This window comes from Nilaparvata lugens, chromosome 3 (genome assembly GCF_014356525.2).
Source record: "Nilaparvata lugens isolate BPH chromosome 3, ASM1435652v1, whole genome shotgun sequence".
NCBI lineage: Eukaryota > Metazoa > Arthropoda > Insecta > Hemiptera > Delphacidae > Nilaparvata > Nilaparvata lugens.
Window position 1 is genome coordinate 73175341 of NC_052506.1, and position 18688 is coordinate 73194028.

Here is an 18688-nt window from a genome sequence, read left to right on the forward strand (position 1 = left end):
TGGGCGGACCGGGCGGTCGCACAGGGCGGCAGATTTTGGGGGCGGCAAATTTTAAGGAATGAAAAATCTAAAAATACAAATAAATAATAAATTAATAATAATAAATGTGAATAGTAAAATTATATAAGATGCTTTTCCAAACTCGAGCTAATGAAGACTTTTCCAAGATCAACAATGTCCCAGGAGCGTCTGTTCTGAGCGAACATAAAATAACTCAGTCCCTAGATCTTGAAGAATTGGTGAAGGAATTTTCCCATGCGAAGGTCAGATGAGTTCTACCTAATGAAACAGGTGTGTTAAACAAACTTGTGTTGTAGAAATTAAAGTTTTGATTACTTAGCAAGTTAAGTAGGCGTAATACTCTCTTCCAGTGACGTCTTAAGGCTGTGCAAAGGCTAAAAATAAACTTTCTACTGTGATATTTTTCGAATTTATTTATTTGTATATTATCAAGTCACGCATATCCAGAGCAACAGCTGCCTTCAATAGAATGAACAGAGTTTTCAAGAGCCATGATGTTACCATTGCAACAAAGATAAGACTTCTGAGGTGTTACATCTTCTCTATTTTCCTGTATGGAGCCATGAACATTGAACAAGAAAATTGAAGCTTTTGAATTATGGTTGTACCAAAGAATTTTTTTATTATTACTTCCATTAAAAAAAACTAGTCACTAGGACTAACCATTAATTTTGTTCTCTTATTTCTTATCCTAAAATATTAATTTTTATTGCTAAAGTCTTCCAGTGAAGCCTACAGTTCTAATCTATAATTCTTCTACTTTAAATTCTTTCGCTACACATTTATTTAATTTATACTTTTTTCACTTCACTAGCACTACACCAACTCGAAGGGTTTTGTTCTCTTCAACCTCCTTGTGAGTTCAGTGCTGTCTAGGAGTTGGATGACTTCGGTGTTGTCGTGTTGATGAAGACGTGACTCATGATGGGCTGCCAATCGTCTTATTTCACTGGTCACATAGGGGATGTGTAGATCTCGGTGCAAATCGCTGTTCCTTATGTACTAGGGCGCATTCACCATGTTACGCAGTACTTTGTTTTGGAATGTTTGAATCTGATTGATGTTAGATGTTCTAGAGCAGCCCCAAAGATGAATTCCATACGTCCAGACAGGTTTTAGAATTTGTTTATAAATCAATATTTTGTTGTCCAATGAGAGTTGTGATTGTCTGCCCAACAGCCAATAGATTTTACTGTATTTGAGTCCCAGCTCACTCCTTTTCATCTTGATATGCTCTTTCCATTTCAACTTGGCGTCAAGAGTCATTCCAAGGTATTTTGCTGTGTGGTACTACATTCCCATTTAGATTTATACGAATCGGATCATTGATATTTTTGTTTGTGAAGTTGATATGAATGGACTTCATCTCATTCAATCGAATTCTCCATTTCTTTGTCCAGTCACTGAATTTGTTGCTAGCATTCTGTAGTTTTGTGGCTGCTTCTTGTACTGTTTTCCCTTCTGCCAGTATTGCAGTATCATCAGCAAAAGTAGCAATTGTCACTGCATCCAATTCAGGAAGATCGCTTGTGTACAGCACATAAAGAACTGGTCCAAGAACACTACCTTGTGGAACTCCAGCCCTTATTTCCTTTAATTCAGAGACGTCATCACCTTGTTTTACTCTGAACAATCTGTTAGTGATGTATGATTTTACAAGTGGAGTGGGAAGAATTTTATGAAGTTTATTGATCAGTCCTTCATGCCACACTTTGTCAAATGCCTGTGCTACATCAAGGAAGATTGCTGAGCATATACATTTTTTCTCTAATGAATTCTCTATTACATTAGTGATTCTATGTACTTGGTCCAGGGTTGAGTGCTTCTGCCTGAAACCAAATTGATGGGCTGGTATCAGATTCCTGCTACTTATGATGGGAGCCAATCTCTTCATTAGCAATTTCTCAAAAAGCTTTGAAATTACAGGTAGAAGAGATTATTATGTGCTACATTATTGCTACTTCATTTTATAACTAATACCATAAGCAACCGTAAAAACACAAATTAAAATTATATTGGTTTAAAAAATAATAGTCATGTACATAATATTATGCAAGTTTTCAAAACGCTGTTATCTGTTTCAAACAAGACTTGATGAATTTATTTTAGGTTAACTATAGAACCCTTCATTTGTTTTGCGATAAATTTGTTTCATCCCACATGTGAACAGTCTCGCTAATAACGATCGATTGTGAATTCCATATATTTCCAATTCCACCAGCTGACAAGATATTTTGAGTTCCGCCGGCCTGCACGATATTTGGAGTTCCGCCTGTCAACATATTTGGACTTCCATTATATTTCCAATTCCGGCCAGCTGCAAGATATTTTGAGTTCCAGACATTCCCAATTCATGCGACCCGCACAAATAACTATTCCCGCACTAGAGCGGAAAAGTGATTCTTTGCGTTCTGTAATCAGTGCAGGAATGGCCACTTTTCAGGGTATCTGTAGGAAAAATATAAGTACAGTAGGGATGTACTTAAAATTGAATAATAATTATTAGTAATTCAATTGAAAATTTATGTGACTGCTTGAAGGTGGTTTATGTTATGTAAGCATTGAAATGACTATAATGAAGGCGGCACTTATAATGGCAGGCAGGCAAGGCACCGCTGTTCTCCACTGCCATTCATGAGTCAGGTGGGCGGGCCTCACTATGAGTCAGTGCAGTTGCCAACTTAATTTTGATTTTGCTGCACTGGTGCTCCGTATAACCTACTAACTATTTTGCGGTGTCATGCTGCAAATCTGGAGTATGCAAAGTACTCACTTTGCGCACTAGTGCGAAAAGTGATTCTTTGCGGCCTGCAATCAGTGCACAAATAGTCACTTTCAAGGTATCTGTAGGAAAAAATTTTTCCACACTCCAGATTTGCAACATTGCAACGCAAAATAGTTAGTAGGTTATATGGAGCACCAGTGCAGCAAAATCAAAATGAAGTTGGTAACAGTGAGGTGCACGTTATAATTTTTGCTGTTGGTAACAGTGAGGTGCAGGCTAGGTTTTTGCTTTAAAATTGCAATATGCTAGAAGGGGCTAGGGTCTAGTTAGAGTTATGTTTTTTGATGTTTCAAAGGTAAAAGGATAGGTTAGGGGATTAGGATTTTGCTTTGAACCACATGTTTGTGAACATGTTCATGAAATGAACCACATGTTTGTGAACATGTTCATGAAATGAACCACATGTTTGTGAACATGTTCATGAAATGAACCACATGTTTATGTTTTGTTCTAAAGATGATGAATAAATCTAAAGTATTAAATGTGAAAGGGTTAGAGGTTAGGTTTAATTTAGGTTATATTTAATAATGTGTTATTAGGATGGGATAGGTTTTTGCTTTGAAATCTAAATTATTAAATGTGAAGGGGTTAGGGGTTAGTGGTTAGGTTTTTTTGGATTATATTCAATAATGTTTCATAAGGTTAGGTTAGGTTCTTGCTTTAAAATTGCAATATGCTAGAAAGGGCTAGGGTTCAGGTAGAATTATTCTTTTTGATATTTCAAAGGTGGAAAGATAGGTTAGGATTTTGCTTTGAAATTGCAATATGCTGGAAGGGATTAGAGGTTTTTGAAATAGTTATGTTTATTGATGTTTAAAATGTAAAAGGGGAGGTTGAGGGTTCGGCTTTTGTTTTGAAATGACAATATGGTGACTTAGTTATAGTGTTTTTTAACATCAGTTAAATAACTGTTATATTTTATTAATTATATTTTCAAAAGTACTCTTTCTTTTATTAAATAAAATGATAATATATATATATTGATTATTATATTGGATTTAATGGTAAATCATCGTTGGATAATAACGAGGGTTAAAAGTCATAGTAGCGTATCTACAAAAACCCAACTTTTCAGGAGAGCAAAAAACAACTATGAGTTCACACTCCCTCACTATTTCTGAGGTCTGTATTAATTTCAACAACCTAGAATTCACATATCAATGTTGTATGAATCTTGTGCTTCTACCAGTGCATTCATTTCGATGAATTATTGAAAATTCAATTAAATAAAATTAAAAATGGATAGGTACCTTGTTCTAGTTACGCTTTTGTGACCATAATCAATTTCCAAAAATGTATCATTTTCTGGAGATAAGCTATTCTGAGAGTGATCAGTTTGTTATGAATAGTAACAATTTATTAGATTGTTCCATGTATTTTATAGATCTTCATTGACATTCAATAACAAAATATGAGTGATATATGATAATATATAAAAAGTATAGAAAATCACAGGTGCCCAATAAGTAGGTACGGCTTTATTGGAGGACTGGAAAATTAAGTACTGAAATGAAATTATAATGCTCTGAGAATGACTGAGAATAACAAAATATGAAACAATAACTATAAAACTAAATTCGAAAATTCCAGCCTCTTCAAATGACACTTGAATCAAACTCGAAAATGTTACTATCTTCAATGACTACAGCCTATAGATATTTATCACCAAAACTCATCATTTCTCAACGTTATTTTCTTTGAAGGACTGGAGAAGTGAATACTGAAATACAATAAAATACTCTGAGAATGACTGAAAATCACATAATATTATGAAACAATAACACTAAAATTACATTGGAATCTCTCTCAATGACTATATTCAAATTATTCACTCTCTTCAATGAATATAATAGGCTATTTATCACCAAAGCTCATCATTTTATGAAGGTGGAAATACAGGTGGTCCATAACAATGCTCTCAAGGACCATGGCAATTACATACTGTATTGTAATAGGTCTATAGTTTCTTACATCACCTCGATCTCCAGATTTGTATATAGGTACCAAGAAACCTTTTTTTGAAATCTCTGGGGAAGACACCAAGCTCCAGCAAGGCAAAGCCAGTATGGTCAGGTGAATGGCCAGAACAGAAAAACCTAATTACAGGAAGGGATATTTCATCAGGCACAGTTCCTCTGCCAACATTCAGAGCTTCCAATCTGCATTGAATATTGATTGGAGTAATGCAGCAGGATGGAACTAACTGGCTTCAACCAAAATCAAATGTTGGGACATTAACCGTGTCCTGCACAAAAATAGATGAAAAATAATCAGCGAAGAGTTCACATTATTATTGTTAGAGCCAATGAGGTTGGCGTCTAAACACGTTACTTAGTAGCTCAGAAAATAAAATTGTTACCTTTAAAAGCGTCTTGTTTGGGTAGGGCGGGTTCACAGTGGACTGTAAGAGCAGTCTCCTCGTTCTGGTAGGCAGTAACACATACAGATAATCAGGATTCACTTACACTGGCGAAGATGAATACATGGGGAATACATGGGGAATACATGGGCCCATGTTGCAGCGAAGAGATTACACAAAGAAAATCCAATTTAGATATTTAGCGGAATACTCTAACAATAACTTTTCCTAACTAGTCGCGGTAGTAGTTCAAATTCAAACAAGCGAAGCGGTAATACACATTTGACTTCTTTAAAAGGAGAAACAACCGAGAAGCGTCAGAGCACCAAACTTCCTCAAGCAGCGGTTACAAACGGAAGAGGACTGGGAAGCAAAAGCGGGGAAGCCAGAGGGAGAACAGTGCCATCTACATATAGAACTAAGCGATCTTAGAGCGGCTGATGGCAGTGGCACGCTAGATGGCCGTGGGTGAGCGCGGTTGATTCAAATGGCTTGGCCCATACATACTCCCCCCCAAAAATGAACAGTTTTTAAATCGGGTGAAGCAGCAACAAACACTGTACATTGCGGCAGGGCGGTCGGCAATAACTAGATGGCGGTGGGTCTGCGGTCTTGAATACAGTGAGCGGAGAAGTCCAGAGCAATGTGGTGTGAACACGGGAGCGTGATGTGAAGACAAGCGGGGCGGCACAGCACAAGTTGTGGAATGCGCGTAGACATATGAATGGACTTCATCTCATTCAATCGAATTCTCCATTTCTTTGTCCAGTCACTGAATTTGTTGCTAGCATTCTGTAGTTTTGTGGCTGCTTCTTGTACTGTTTCCCTTCTGCCAGTATTGCAGTATCATCAGCAAAAGTAGCAATTGTCACTGCATCCAATTCAGGAAGATCGCTTGTGTACAGCACATAAAGAACTGGTCCAAGAACACTACCTTGTGGAACTCCAGCCCTTATTTCCTTTAATTCAGAGACGTCATCACCTTGTTTTACTCTGAACAATCTGTTAGTGATGTATGATTTTACAAGTGGAGTGGGAAGAATTTTATGAAGTTTATTGATCAGTCCTTCATGCCACACTTTGTCAAATGCCTGTGCTACATCAAGGAAGATTGCTGAGCATATACATTTTTTCTCTAATGAATTCTCTATTACATTAGTGATTCTATGTACTTGGTCCAGGGTTGAGTGCTTCTGCCTGAAACCAAATTGATGGGCTGGTATCAGATTCCTGCTACTTATGATGGGAGCCAATCTCTTCATTAGCAATTTCTCAAAAAGCTTTGAAATTACAGGTAGAAGAGATTATTATGTGCTACATTATTGCTACTTCATTTTATAACTAATACCATAAGCAACCGTAAAAACACAAATTAAAATTATATTGGTTTAAAAATAATAGTCATGTACATAATATTATGCAAGTTTTCAAAACGCTGTTATCTGTTTCAAACAAGACTTGATGAATTTATTTTAGGTTAACTATAGAACCCTTCATTTGTTTTGCGATAAATTTGTTTCATCCCACATGTGAACAGTCTCGCTAATAACGATCGATTGTGAATTCCATATATTTCCAATTCCACCAGCTGACAAGATATTTTGAGTTCCGCCGGCCTGCACGATATTTGGAGTTCCGCCTGTCAACATATTTGGACTTCCATTATATTTCCAATTCCACCAGCTGACAAGATATTTTGAGTTCCAGACATTCCCAATTCATGCGACCCGCACAAATAACTATTCCCGCACTAGAGCGGAAAAGTGATTCTTTGCGTTCTGTAATCAGTGCAGGAATGGCCACTTTTCAGGGTATCTGTAGGAAAAATATAAGTACAGTAGGGATGTACTTAACATTGAATAATAATTATTAGTAATTCAATTGATAATTTATGTGACTGCTTGAAGGTGGTTTATGTTATGTAAGCATTGAAATGACTATAATGAAGGCGGCACTTATAATGGCAGGCAGGCAAGGCACCGCTGTTCTCCACTGCCATTCATGAGTCAGGTGGGCGGGCCTCACTATGAGTCAGTGCAGTTGCCAACTTAATTTTGATTTTGCTGCACTGGTGCTCCATATAACTTACTAACTATTTTGCGGTGTCATGCTGCAAATCTGGAGTATGCAAAGTACTCACTTTGCGCACTAGTGCGAAAAGTGATTCTTTGCGGCCTGCAATCAGTGCACAAATAGTCACTTTCAAGGTATCTGTAGGAAAAAATTTTTCCACACTCCAGATTTGCAACATTGCAACGCAAAATAGTTAGTAGGTTATATGGAGCACCAGTGCAGCAAAATCAAAATGAAGTTGGTAACAGTGAGGTGCACGTTATAATTTTTGCTGTTGGTAACAGTGAGGTGCAGGCTAGGTTTTGCTTTAAAATTGCAATATGCTAGAAGGGGCTAGGGTCTAGTTAGAGTTATGTTTTTTGATGTTTCAAAGGTAAAAGGATAGGTTAGGGGATTAGGATTTTGCTTTGAACCACATGTTTGTGAACATGTTCATGAAATGAACCACATGTTTGTGAACATGTTCATGAAATGAACCACATGTTTGTGAACATGTTCATGAAATGAACCACATGTTTATGTTTTGTTCTAAAGATGATGAATAAATCTAAAGTATTAAATGTGAAAGGGTTAGAGGTTAGGTTTAATTTAGGTTATATTTAATAATGTGTTATTAGGATGGGATAGGTTTTTGCTTTGAAATCTAAATTATTAAATGTGAAGGGGTTAGGGGTTAGTGGTTAGGTTTTTTTGGATTATATTCAATAATGTTTCATAAGGTTAGGTTAGGTTCTTGCTTTAAAATTGCAATATGCTAGAAAGGGCTAGGGTTCAGGTAGAATTATTCTTTTTGATATTTCAAAGGTGGAAAGATAGGTTAGGATTTTGCTTTGAAATTGCAATATGCTGGAAGGGATTAGAGGTTTTTCAAATAGTTATGTTTATTGATGTTTTAAATGTAAAAGGGGAGGTTGAGGGTTCGGTTTTTGTTTTGAAATGACAATATGGTGACTTAGTTATAGTGTTTTTTAACATCAGTTAAATAACTGTTATATTTTATTAATTATATTTTTCAAAAGTACTCTTTCTTTTATTAAATAAAATGATAATATATATATATTGATTATTATATTGGATTTAATGGTAAATCATCGTTGGATAATAACGAGGGTTAAAAGTCATAGTAGCGTATCTACAAAAACCCAACTTTTCAGGAGAGCAAAAAACAACTATGAGTTCACACTCCCTCACTATTTCTGAGGTCTGTATTAATTTCAACAACCTAGAATTCACATATCAATGTTGTATGAATCTTGTGCTTCTACCAGTGCATTCATTTCGATGAATTATTGAAAATTCAATTAAATAAAATTAAAAATGGATAGGTACCTTGTTCTAGTTACGCTTTTGTGACCATAATCAATTTCCAAAAATGTATCATTTTCTGGAGATAAGCTATTCTGAGAGTGATCAGTTTGTTATGAATAGTAACAATTTATTAGATTGTTCCATGTATTTTATAGATCTTCATTGACATTCAATAACAAAATATGAGTGATATATGATAATATATAAAAAGTATAGAAAATCACAGGTGCCCAATAAGTAGGTACGGCTTTATTGGAGGACTGGAAAATTAAGTACTGAAATGAAATTATAATGCTCTGAGAATGACTGAGAATAACAAAATATGAAACAATAACTATAAAACTAAATTCGAAAATTCCAGCCTCTTCAAATGACACTTGAATCAAACTCGAAAATGTTACTATCTTCAATGACTACAGCCTATAGATATTTATCACCAAAACTCATCATTTCTCAACGTTATTTTCTTTGAAGGACTGGAGAAGTGAATACTGAAATACAATAAAAATACTCTGAGAATGACTGAAAATCACATAATATTATGAAACAATAACACTAAAATTACATTGGAATCTCTCTCAATGACTATATTCAAATTATTCACTCTCTTCAATGAATATAATAGGCTATTTATCACCAAAGCTCATCATTTTATGAAGGTGGAAATACAGGTGGTCCATAACAATGCTCTCAAGGACCATGGCAATTACATACTGTATTGTAATAGGTCTATAGTTTCTTACATCACCTCGATCTCCAGATTTGTATATAGGTACCAAGAAACCTTTTTTTGAAATCTCTGGGGAAGACACCAAGCTCCAGCAAGGCAAAGCCAGTATGGTCAGGTGAATGGCCAGAACAGAAAAACCTAATTACAGGAAGGGATATTTCATCAGGCACAGTTCCTCTGCCAACATTCAGAGCTTCCAATCTGCATTGAATATTGATTGGAGTAATGCAGCAGGATGGAACTAACTGGCTTCAACCAAAATCAAATGTTGGGACATTAACCGTGTCCTGCACAAAAATAGATGAAAAATAATCAGCGAAGAGTTCACATTATTATTGTTAGAGCCAATGAGGTTGGCGTCTAAACACGTTACTTAGTAGCTCAGAAAATAAAATTGTTACCTTTAAAAGCGTCTTGTTTGGGTAGGGCGGGTTCACAGTGGACTGTAAGAGCAGTCTCCTCGTTCTGGTAGGCAGTAACACATACAGATAATCAGGATTCACTTACACTGGCGAAGATGAATACATGGGGAATACATGGGGAATACATGGGCCCATGTTGCAGCGAAGAGATTACACAAAGAAAATCCAATTTAGATATTTAGCGGAATACTCTAACAATAACTTTTCCTAACTAGTCGCGGTAGTAGTTCAAATTCAAACAAGCGAAGCGGTAATACACATTTGACTTCTTTAAAAGGAGAAACAACCGAGAAGCGTCAGAGCACCAAACTTCCTCAAGCAGCGGTTACAAACGGAAGAGGACTGGGAAGCAAAAGCGGGGAAGCCAGAGGGAGAACAGTGCCATCTACATATAGAACTAAGCGATCTTAGAGCGGCTGATGGCAGTGGCACGCTAGATGGCCGTGGGTGAGCGCGGTTGATTCAAATGGCTTGGCCCATACATACTCCCCCCCAAAAATGAACAGTTTTTAAATCGGGTGAAGCAGCAACAAACACTGTACATTGCGGCAGGGCGGTCGGCAATAACTAGATGGCGGTGGGTCTGCGGTCTTGAATACAGTGAGCGGAGAAGTCCAGAGCAATGTGGTGTGAACACGGGAGCGTGATGTGAAGACAAGCGGGGCGGCACAGCACAAGTTGTGGAATGCGCGTAGACATGAACTGTGGTGTGGTCATAGAAGTAGACAAGCAGGGCAGCACAGCACAAGTTGCGGAATGCGCGTAGATATGAACTGCGGTGCGGTCATAGAAGTAGACAAGCGGGGCGGTACAGCACAAGTTGTGGAAAGCGCGTAGACATGAACTGCGGTGCGGTCATAGAAGTAGACAAGCGGGGCGGCAACAGAGGTGTGGTCATCAAAACAGCTAAGTGGAGCAAAGCAGCAAACAGTGGTGTGGTCATCGGGATGTTGCGGCAGAGTAGATAACACAAGGCGGCGATAACGAAGCGACGTGGACTGTAGCGGTGCGGTCATCAGGATGTTGCGGCAAAGTAGATAACACAAGGCGGCGACATCGAAGCGACGCGGACAGTAGCGGTGCGGTCATAGAAGTGGAGCTGAGCGTCAACAGAGGTGTGGTCATCAAAACAGCTAAGTGGAGTAAAGCAGCAAACAGCGGTGCGGTCATTGCGATGTTGCGGCAGAGTAGATAGCACAAGGTGGCGATAACGAAGTGACGCGGACAGTCACAGGTGTGGTCAATAGAGGTGCGGTCATCAAAACAGCTAAGTGGAGCAAAGCAGCAAACAGCGGTGCGGTCATCAGGATGTTGCGGCAGATCGGAGGCAGCGGAAGGCGGCGAGTCGGAGGCGGCAGAAGGTGGAGGCGGCAGAGCGGAGCGGCGGGAGGCAGCAGGTTTGAAAGGCAGTGCCACAACATACCTTCCTTCAGAGGTGCGATAAGTAGTGGATTGGTACAGTTTCTTTCAGTAACCTTTCATTTTGTACGGTTCATTAGTGTGCATAGATATTCTTTTGACCATTGGCTCCAGAAGAATTGCGTCATTTGGTTACAATGTCTCCAACGGCGAGTTGATAGTATTTCTTTAGTCTCTATCGGTTGCGGTGGTGCGGGGGTGAATATTGTGTCAAATTATTCATATGTGAGAGCCTTGTCTCCAATACAGCGATACAACAGCATTTTAGCGAATTTGACGGCAGCTTCCCACAGGCCTCCATGGTGGGGTGCATAAGGAGGGATGAATTTCCAATTTATGCCATAGTTGGACAGAAAACAAGTGACATAAGAGGGTAGTGATTCCAAAAACTTGGCCAATTCATGCATTTTTCTAGCGGCGGATACAAAAGTTTTGGCATTGTCAGAGCATAGCATATGAGGCGTACCTCGTCGGGCGATGAAGTTGTTGACCGGCATAGAAGACAGAAATTGGAAAATTCGACGCCATGGTTGTTATGAATAATCATACAGAAATAGAAAAATAGGTTACCAGATTGCAATTTACAACCGAAAAAGTTCAGATTAGCGGTCAGAACAGTTTAAGTTAATGGCCGAAAAAGTTCATATTTAATAAGAAATAGTTCAAGATCAATAGTTTGTAGATCAATATTCACAATTAATAAAAGATAGGCGGTGATTCACTACATTTAGCGGTAAGAAAACACACACTTAGCGGTAAAAGTTTGTAGCTTACTGTTAGGTACTGAAGTTCAAAACCAAAACAAAACTTTTTAGGCTATGTCGAACCGGGTGTAAAAGTTCGATAGTTAACAGCTCGATAGTCGATATCATAAGTCACTAATCGATGTTTTCAGATTTCGATACAAGATGGCGGTCAAAAGCGTCCGAATCGAAAATTTACGATTTTCCAAGAAAACTCACAAAGAAACTCTCAGAAAAAATTGAAATGAGCGTTTTCACTGTTCATAGGTCGCTTTTCCTCCAACATTTGACCGTGGTGGATCAGGTTTCGTATGTGGCCGCAGAGGATCAGGTTTTGTGTTAGAGCCAATGAGGTTGGCGTCTAAACACGTTACTTAGTAGCTCAGAAAATAAAATTGTTACCTTTAAAAGCGTCTTGTTTGGGTAGGGTGGGTTCACAGTGGACTGTAAGAGCGGTCTCCTCGTTCTGGTAGGCGGCAACACGTACAGATAATCAGGATTCACTTACACTGGCGAAGATGAATACATGGGGAATACATGGGGAATACATGGGCCCATGTTGCAGCAAAGAGATTACACAAAGAAAATCCAATCTAGATATTTAGCGGAGTACTCTAACAATAACTTTTCCTAACTAGTCGCGGTAGTAGTTCAAATTCAAACAAGCGAAGCGGTAATACACATTTGACTTCTTTAAAAGGAGAAACAACCGAGAAGCATCAGAGCACCAAACTTCCTCAAGCAGCGGTTACAATACAAACGGAAGAGGACTGGGAAGCAAAAGCGGGGAAGCCAGAGGGAGAACAGTGCCATCTACATATAGAACTAAGCGATCTTAGAGCGGCTGATGGAAGTGGCACGCTAGATGGCCGTGGGTGAGCGCGGTTGATTCAAATGGCTTGGCCCATACACTTATCAACAGGAGTTGCAGCACTTTTTGTGTCCAGTCTCATAAAAGTAGGTCTGGCTGAGCCTTTTCTCAAACCATCCACATGAGTCCAGAAAGATTTAGAATTTGTCTGAACCATTTCCTCTAATCCAAGTAAATAGTTATTGTAACACCTTCTTGTCAAAACACGACATTGATCCCTCAAATTTCAAAAAACTTCATAGAGCTGAATACTACCAATTATTGCCTTATACTTTCTATTAGCAGTTTTCTTGGCTACAATCAATCTTCTTGATTCATTGGAACCACTTAGGAAAACTATAGACATGAACCCTTCTCATGAGTGTGAACCTCTTGATGGTCAAGCTCATATACCTACAGAAATTACTGAAATGTTCCTCAGCTCTAATGTTATCATTAAAATTTGCAACTGGGTAATTCATATTCTGAAACTCCAAAGATATGGAAGCTAAATCGCACTTGTGAAAATCAGGTATTTGTTTTACATAGCAGGGTTGTGTCCACCTCCTGTTCCAGGAATAGGTGATGAGTGCCTTTGAGGCACTTTGATGAGTGCCTGCCAGGTCGATTGTCTGTATTTAGACCACTCAAAGTCCTTTGACAGAGTTAACCACTCTCTCATGGTTGCCAAACTGGAGGGTTAGGAGGTGCATGTGTCATGCTCAAGTGGTTGAACAGCCATCTGAGGGACAGAGCTCTGATTGTCAGATATGAGGGTCATATGTCATCTCCTTTCCTGGCTCCCTCTGGAGTCCCTTAGGGATCCCATTTGGGCCCCCTCCTCTTCAACTTGTTTATGAACGACATTAAAAGCTTCATATCATCCAAGTTTCTAATGTATGCTGATGATGTCAAGTTATTCGACAGGGTATTGCAAGACTTAGGACATGAATCTCTGCAGCATTCTCTCGACAACCTTCATTTGTGGTGCCTTGATAATGGTATGGCTCTGAATGTAACCGTGTGTTGTAATGTGTTTCAAGCATGGAACAAGTATACTTGATTCTCAATACTCCTTGAGAGGCATTCCTTTGAAAAGAGTATGCAGTTTCAAGGACCTTGGAGTGACTATGACTCAGTCTCCTAGCCCACTGGATCACATAAGTGTGATCACTGGAGAGGCTAGATCTCTCCTTGGCTTTATATTAAGGTCCACCAGAGATTTTAGTTCTCCAGAGAGTCTCTTGGTTTTGTTTAAGGCTCTTGTTCTTCCAGTGTTGGAATATGGCTCTATTATCTGGGCACCATACCATCTGTACCAGATTAGCCTGCTGCAAAGTGTGCAGAGACGTTTCGTGAGGATGCTGAGCTGCAGGATCGGTTTCAAGTACTTTGAAGTTCCTGTGGAGGAGATTAAGGGACATTTTCATCTCCTCCCTTTGGTTCTGAGGTGGGAACACAACGACCTGGTCCTTCTTTTCAAGACTGTCAATGGATGTTTGGACTGCCCTGAACGTCTGCCCTGAACATCTGTGTTCCAAGAGGAATGTGCTCAAGGTTCCATTTTCCACAGATGCTCTCACACAACAGCCTATGCCTATAATAGTGGGCTTTCTAGAATAATTCGCTCTGGTTGTGAGGCTGTTGCAGCTGACGTTGATTTCTTTGGGGTGTCCTTGGACTTTCTCAGGAGAGCTATGAAGAGATCCCTGCATGTGTGATTTTGGTGTTCCCTTCCTTGTTTATGTCCCTTGTGGTAAACTTCCATGGGCCTTTTCACTTATATATAATATTGTATGTTAACTGTGATTCATTCTGTATTCTAATTTTTGTCTTCCAAACTATCCACATAGATGTTTTTTTATTGTTGTATATTATTATTTATCTATATATTCTTTGCTTGTACCTCTTTTTCTATGTTATTTTTATGTGAAATTGGTGTTGTACCGTTGGAAGTTGAATAAATAAATAAACTTTCTTCCAACTCACAATCATCAGCTTCCTTCAATCATTTCTTTGCCAACTCACACGAAAAAAACTCCTCTGTTTTTCGTGATCATTGATCGGAATAAAACACAAACAGGAAAAAATGCATGGTTGCCTGTAAAGTCGGTATACGGGCGAAAGTTTTACGTGACAACGACTTTGAGTGGTAAAATAGTTTTAATGTGAATATTCATTCGTATGGTAGGAAGAAGGATGAATAACTCACAATGAGAGTGAGTGAGAGGCACGCGTCCCTTCCACTCGGGCATGGTTAGCCCGCGCCCGCCTAAGAGCGAGAGAGACAACCATTGACTTGACATTTTGAAGTAGTGGCGCAGTCGCAGGAGATTGCTTGCAGCGCCTGCGCAGGTTGACTGCTCCATTTCACTCTCTCTCCACTGAATGCCTTCGGCTGCTGCCGCAGCATTGTTCGCCACTGCTCCTATTCGTGCTCTTTCCAGACGACCGTGAACCGAAACGAACGCTCTCACTCGCTCTCATTGTGAGCGCATAACGTGAGAACGTAACGCAGTTTCTTGAAGTGTCTCCCGGCAAACCAATTTATAAGACGTTGTCACGTCAAAAATACAGAAGCTAGTCTGATTATATTGTTAAATCAAGACTTATGGGCTATGAAAGTTATGTTAGCATTGATTTTGTGAGCTTTTTCGCGCTCAAAGTTACTGTCACATTAGCGTAAGTTGACACATAAGCTATTATGTAGGTCACTAACTGAAGCGTAACTGAAGATAAGTTTTTGTGTCATTCAGTTTTGTTCAAGTCAAAGAAGCGTAACAGAACATATGCTTTTGTGTAATTTATTTCATCACTTGATTGTAGATACGATATCCACTTATCTTTCCAATGGCTAATGCAATGAGATAAGCGTGTGTGTCACTAAATAGACCACGAAAAGTTATTTAGATAGGTCAGATAAGCTAAAAAACGAAATTTTGTAGATACGCTACTATGACTCTAAACCCTCGATAATATCTTCATCAATAGAATGACGATTAGCTCCAGTTACAGTGCTCGGTAACCATCATCACAAAGTACGTTACATTCAAAGAACTGACTTAATGGAACGGGAAAAACCCGTTGCTAACGCAAGCGCGATACGGTGCTGTCTGAGACAGAGAGTGGTTTGTCTTTGGTCTGCTCCGCTCCGCGTGTGAAATTTGAAAGTAAGGTTAAGTAAGTTGTTTTCTACTAAAGCAGTGCTAATAAAGTGGAATAAATATTGTTAAAATGGGTGAGGAACAGAAAAGACGCCTGGAAAATGAATTTCATCGTTTATTAGATGATCTTGACAAATCTCATCTTCGTAAGCTACAATATGATATGCATATGTGTGCCGCAAAATGTTGCCAAGCCAAGGATGGAACAATGGAACAGGTTCATCAGTGTGTTAAAAATTGTAATTTACCAATTGATAATGCTCAAAATGTAGTTCAAAATGAAATAAGCAGTATTCAAACTCGCCTTGAAAGATGTGTTATGCAGTGTAATGACGATGTGAGGGATGAAATGCCTCCAAATCCTAATCCTGCAGAAATGACAAAGTATAACCAAAAGTTCGAGTCTTGTGCTTCGAAATGTTTTGAACATGTTCTAAACATGTTACCAAAACTAGCTAACAAAATAACTCAGAAACTTGAAGATGCATATTAGAAGGAATTGTAATAATTAGTAGGTAGCCAAAACGTATTTAATAATAGGCTACCTAGATAGTAGCCAAAAATGTAGTTCAAGATCCCCATAGTAATCAGTACCGTTGATTTTTGACAAGACTTTGTGTATGTTTCAGGAAAACTATACAGTGAAATAATCAGGTAAAAAACAAATGCTAGAGAAATACTATTATTAGGTTAGGCTATTTAAAAGACTATCAGCTCTGATAGAGATGTCTTTTATATCAGCAGTTTGACATTGGAAAATAATCTTAATTCAAACTGTTGTCTATAACTTTCTCTGTGATCTACTGGACTAAACATCTAACCTACTACACGCAAGAAAACAAACAAAAAGTGTGTTCTCATTTTTGGAAATCTGAGAAATTGTAACTTCTAAATCAGTGACAGAAGATGAAGTTCCAAAAACTATGAATAGGTACCCTATTCTAATAGACTGTATGTAAAGACAATTAATATTTTTATCTGACTTACAACATTATACAGAAAAAGCAATTTTACTTTCAAATCACTAATAGTTTTGCATTTTCTCAAAAGGGGGCATCGGAAAAATTTGTCTTGAATTTTTTTTAGTAGTTTATTTAAATCACTTTAATAACTAATATTCATCAAAACGTTTTGATGAATTTTGTAAATTTATTCAATTCAAATAAATATATGTTGATAAATCAATATTTAATTATTATTAGCCTGATAACTAGTTTAAGAATCTTAATAACAAAAATCATTAGTTGAGAATAGCTATAGATTGGTTATTCTATGTCATTAGTACCTAAGCGAAATAGGTTTGTTCTATTTTATGTAATATTTATTTTACAATAGTTGATATCTACCCCAGGTTTCATAGGGTAGGTTGGGGAAACGGAAAATTAAACGATTAAAGTGTTTAGCTTAGAACCGGGACTATGGGATATGATTAAAATTTTGCTTAATTATAGGCATGAACCCATTACTACATAGTTAGTAATCCAATGTTGGGATCAAAGCTGATCCTTGTTAAATCGCGTCAAGTAATTAAATACAATCATCTAACATAAACTGTAGGCAGCGTCACAGTACAGCAAGCTTTCATAAACAAAATCATCTAACTCAATTTATAGAAGCTCCTTTCAATTAACCACTTTGGCAATTAGTTCTTGACTGGACACGCCATAACTGAGTAGCAGGCAGTTGACACCGGAAAACTGTCCTCTCTTGACAGGCGTCAGTGCGGCACTTCTAAGATAACCCTACCTTCGAGTTCCATGTGAATCCTCTGCTCTGGTAAATGTGCACATTTTTTCTGACATGTAGGAGCGATGACAGTATGAGTAATTTGATTGTAGTAACATAGATAGTATGCTGAATATATAAATCTTTATTAGTGAAATGTCATTTTTATAAATTTATTCGTTAAAATGACATTTCAAATTTTCTTTTTTCCCCTGTGCTACTCTATTTTATGATGAAGAATAGATTGTATAAATATTGATTTACAATAGATGTTGAATTTTGTGGAATAGAATAGAAAAAACGTTTATTGAATAAATAAGCTAGGTACTCAAAGAGGCTGCTTGGCAAGGTACCATATACAAGACATGTAAATTCAAATATAAATATACTTATATCAGTGAACTTTATTATTTTTACTTAACAGTTAAATTTACTTATCAGTTTATTACACTGCTAAATTTACTTACAGAATTTACTTAACAGTTAAAATTATTATGATATTAATTAATTAATTGTTGGCTCAGCTCTCAAAAATCACAAAAGTGTTATATATATATATATATATATATATATATATATATAGTCCACCTGAACTTACGTACAAAAAATAGAACAGAATGAATTACAATAAGACAATACATTAATAATGAAATTACATTATTATATGTTGTAAGCATAATAATTTTATCACATTTTTGACTGGATAACTAGGCCTATTATCACAAATTTGATTGTATGACTGCATTCAAATTACCCATCTAATTTAAGAGTGTAAAGTAGCAGTCTGCCATACTTAATTGATGTCTCATAAAATCAATGTAAAAACAGTTAGATTATGCATTTTTGGAACACATCACGTCTACAGTTTATATCGGATTATTCTTTATAAATAATTCATTGAATGAAGTATTCAATGTAGCAGCGGAATGCCTTCCTCATACTGTATTTCAAATATTCCTTTAAAAAATATTTTAAAACTTGGATGAGTTTATTTTTTAATTATTATGAAAATAAAAAAGTAAACTTTTCTAGAGAATTAAATTCTTTTCAATGACTTTTAGAACATAAATTTCTGCCCATAATTTTAAT

General features: G+C 37.5%; 1 protein-coding gene across 1 annotated transcript; it reads left to right on the plus strand.

The window, feature by feature from the left end:
* Positions 1-15836: 15836 nt before the first annotated feature.
* LOC111057033 (protein FAM136A) lies at positions 15837-17059 on the plus strand. Its single transcript, XM_022344456.2, has one exon. It carries the CDS (start codon positions 15945-15947, stop codon positions 16365-16367), a length of 423 nt encoding a protein of 140 aa, XP_022200148.2. The 5' UTR covers positions 15837-15944; the 3' UTR covers positions 16368-17059.
* The last annotated feature ends 1629 nt before the right edge of the window (positions 17060-18688 follow it).